The sequence below is a fragment of the Gavialis gangeticus genome, unplaced genomic scaffold, assembly GCF_001723915.1.
Source record: "Gavialis gangeticus isolate Ggan-Ray unplaced genomic scaffold, GavGan_comp1, whole genome shotgun sequence".
NCBI classification, from domain to species: Eukaryota; Metazoa; Chordata; order Crocodylia; family Gavialidae; genus Gavialis; species Gavialis gangeticus.
In genome coordinates, this window is record NW_017729032.1 from 94,480,403 (window position 1) to 94,483,744 (window position 3,342).

At 51.4% G+C, this 3,342-nt stretch overlaps 2 protein-coding genes across 4 annotated transcripts in view; one reads left to right on the forward strand and one right to left on the reverse strand.

The window, feature by feature from the left end:
- DIS3 (DIS3 homolog, exosome endoribonuclease and 3'-5' exoribonuclease) overlaps positions 1–3,144 on the reverse strand; it is a 30,210-nt gene extending 27,066 nt beyond the window's left edge. The window contains exons 1-2 of the mRNA XM_019524721.1: positions 2,845–3,144; positions 2,597–2,754 (exon numbers count right to left, since the gene is read on the reverse strand). Of these exons, the coding sequence (XP_019380266.1) occupies positions 2,597–2,754; positions 2,845–3,072 (386 nt within the window). The 5' untranslated portion in view covers positions 3,073–3,144. The remainder of the gene's footprint in view (positions 1–2,596; positions 2,755–2,844) is intronic.
- Positions 3,145–3,176: 32 nt separating this feature from the next.
- PIBF1 (progesterone immunomodulatory binding factor 1) overlaps positions 3,177–3,342 on the forward strand; it is a 222,386-nt gene continuing 222,220 nt past the window's right edge. For 2 of the 3 annotated variants that reach the window (XM_019524724.1, XM_019524723.1), the window contains exon 1: positions 3,177–3,262. The gene's annotated coding sequence lies outside the window, so the exon portion shown is untranslated. The remainder of the gene's footprint in view (positions 3,263–3,342) is intronic. The other variant, XM_019524722.1, reaches the window with a different exon arrangement.

The following is a 3,342-nucleotide window of genomic DNA, read 5'->3' on the forward strand; positions in this document are numbered from 1 at the left end:
AATGTATTTCCCCAGTTTTCAACCTGCAGAATAGTAATAATACTTCCTCCCAAAAGAGAAGGTTTATCACAATGAAAGAGGCTGAGTTTTGAGAAAAGAACCACCGCCACTCTTGTGATCTGGTGCCTGATATATATATTTGTTCATTGAACTTACGTGCTACACTTCTTAACAAAGAAATAATATTAATTATTATTCTGAGTTCATCTCTGCCTATAGGCTACCAGAATACAAAACAATCCATAGAGCATCCCATAATATTTACAGGCACAAGCATTATTTTTTCTTAAAAACACAAGAAAGATAGTATAAATAATTATGCTGAGTTGCAGCAAACTGAAAACAGTATTAAATATCTTCTAAATGGGATATAAAAACAACCCAAGGGATTCAACAGTTTGTGCTATTATTAAATTACCTAGCTTTGCAAAGAAATTAGCTTTTTTGGGCCTGAGCAGGAACAGGAAACTATTAAAATCAATGGGTCTAATTTCAGCAGGCTTTGGACCTGGACCTCGGTAACTGAAAAAAACAACTCATTTACATTTTGTGCTACCTTATAAACATTTTAGTGAGGTGTAAAGTGAGTCTAATACTCATAGAAGCAAGATTTACTAATTATTTAGTACAGAGGTATAGCAAGCTCCTTTAGTGCCCAGGGCAAACTGGAGGGTGGGGAGTAGGGGGAGGAGTTAAGGGTCCCAGCAGCTGTGGAGAGAGAGAAGCCAACAAGGAGTGGGGCAGGGGGCGGCTTTAAGGTTTTGGCAGTTACCAGGGAAGGTGCCACCCCAGTGAAGTTATTACAGCTTGTCTATTCCCATGTAGGCCCTACCAAATGTCATGCTGAGCAAAGAAATAAAAAAAACCTCATAGAATCAAGACACTGCACTTGATCAACATGCAAAGTGCTGACAATGGCTACAATATAAGCAACAGGCAAAAAAACCCCTATGTTATGCAGTTAGGTAAATTATCCAGTTAAGTGAATTACCCAGTTTGCATGTAAATGGATTATACTGGAAAACATTATACTACGCATGAAAGAAAAATAAAGAAACTGATTTTTAGTTCATGCTTCTAATGCTTTAAAAATTCACATATTTTGTGTCATTTGTAATGGCAATGCAAAATATCAGTTTTGGGGCAGAGATGTAGGAGAAAAAGGGTCTGGTGGCATAACAAATGTGCACATTGATAATGCAGAAAAACACCAGGTGAGGTTTCCATGCCATGGGTCCAGACTGAAGGACCAATCAACTGCCAAAAAAACAAATTCATGTAGCAAGTTAGAAAATAATAAAGCTGGAAGTTCCATGTTCAAAACCAATCTTTTCTGTTTGGAAAATATCATTCTGCAGAAACCTCATTTATCAAGGGACAAATGTATTTGAGAGACTCCAAAAGCATTTGACTTTTAGCCTTATGCATCTTTTAAGCAGTTCTCACTTGACGAAACTACATCTGCCCTTTTAGTAATGCAGGGGTGCTTGATCTTTTGGTTCTGAAGCCAAATAAATACTGTGGATCTGGTCCATGGGCCAGATTGGACCATGTGTTTCAGGGGCAAACCCACATTGCCCCTTATGCCTGGATCAGGGTCTGCGCAGCCTTGGCTGGTCCCTGCATGCTAGGATCAGGTCTTGAGGGCCCGCACACTGCAATCAGGCCCCATGCATTTCAGCATGTCAAAACCAGGCCCTGGATAGCCTTGCCTTGACACCCACAAGCTGGTATTGGGCCCTGTGCCCTGTGCCCAGCATATGGGGCTCCAGGATCAATCCCTGGAGCCCCATATGCTGGGATCGAGCCCCTTACTGCCATCCATTCCAGCATGCCCATACCGGGTCCATTGTAGCCTCTGCTTGTCTCCCACAAGCAAATTAAGTAGGTCCCTAATTATATACAGGTATAGGTAGGGACAACTGGAACTCGCATGGGAAATATGCTGTGCACTAGCTCCTTTAATCTTGCAGTTTACCCTGCCTGCTAGGGCCGAGCCCTCTGTGCTGGCATCCTGACACAGTCTACTGCACTGTGCCCAATCCCTAGGGCCCTATGCACACAGACTGGGCCCCACACAGCCCTCACCCTTCCACTATACCCTGTGTGGCCTCGGTTTGGCCCCCAGGTGCTGGGATCAGTCCCTGAAACCCCACTAGGCCCTACACAGATCAGCCTGGGCCCCATAATCCTGGGATATGGGCCCTGTGCCCCCCCCAAGCCAGCAGCAGGGGCTGAAATCTGGCAGCCCCCTCCCCATCTCCACTGCCAAGTTTCCAGAGGTGTGGGGAGAAGCCCCACCACCACCGCTGCCTGCCAGGGCTCCAGCACCTCTGCCCCAGCGCAGCTTTGCAGCCCCCAGGCAAGATTCTGTGTTATGTGAAAGCAATAAGAGATATATATCTCCATTTGGAGGCAGAGATGTAGGAGAAAGAAGTTCTGGCAGCACTGCAAACAAGAAAAAAAACCCACAGGGTGAGGTTTCCATGCAGGGTCCAGACTGAAGGACCCATCAACAGTCAAGGAACCCAATGGCAAAAAACGGTACCAACTGTTGCCTGCACAAGCGACACGGGACAGCGCGGGCCCGCCTCACCGGTGATGCTCGTTGGTGAAGGAATAGAAGTGCTTGTCGGGGCTGGCCAGAAGGTCGCGCAGGCGCTTGTAGACCGGGGCGCTGCGGGCGCGCACCTCCTGCAGCACCGTCTGCAGCAGCACCACGTTGCGGATCGCCGCATCCTCCACGATGTCGATCTGCGGTGGTAGGGAAGACGGGGCAGGTCAGGACGGCGCACCTCACCGCGCCGCCCCGGGGAGGAAGAGCGGGGTTGGGGGGAGGAGTACCTGGTGCAGCAGGAGGTTGGTGTCGGGCACCAGGTAGTGCGGCGCGGGGCAGAGGCTGCTGGCAGCGCCAGGCTCGGGCTGCAGGCAGGCGGCGCCGGGCGGCGGCGGCACGCAGAGCGAGCAGGTGGCCGCGCCGCAAGCGATGTCGTCGCGCAGGTAGTGCTCGCGCACCACCTTGCGCACGGCCCCCGCGCGCGTGCGCTGCAGGAACGTCCGCGAGGTCAGCATCTCACTCGCCAGGCCAAGCGAGGGGGCCGCCAGCGACACCAACTCGGCCCACGCCGCGGCTCGTCCTAGCGCGCTCCGGAACCGGAAGGAAACCCGCGGGCACTCCCAGCATGCAGCGCGGATGAGGCGGGAGCGAGGCTGCGAGCAGTGTTGCCGTGGCGACAGTGGGCAACGCTGCGTCGTGGCTGAGGTGAGTGTCGGGGGCAGCGCGGGTCTCTCTGCGTCTGAGCGGCGCCAAGCCGCCCGCCACCCCCCCCCCCCCCCCGGGGG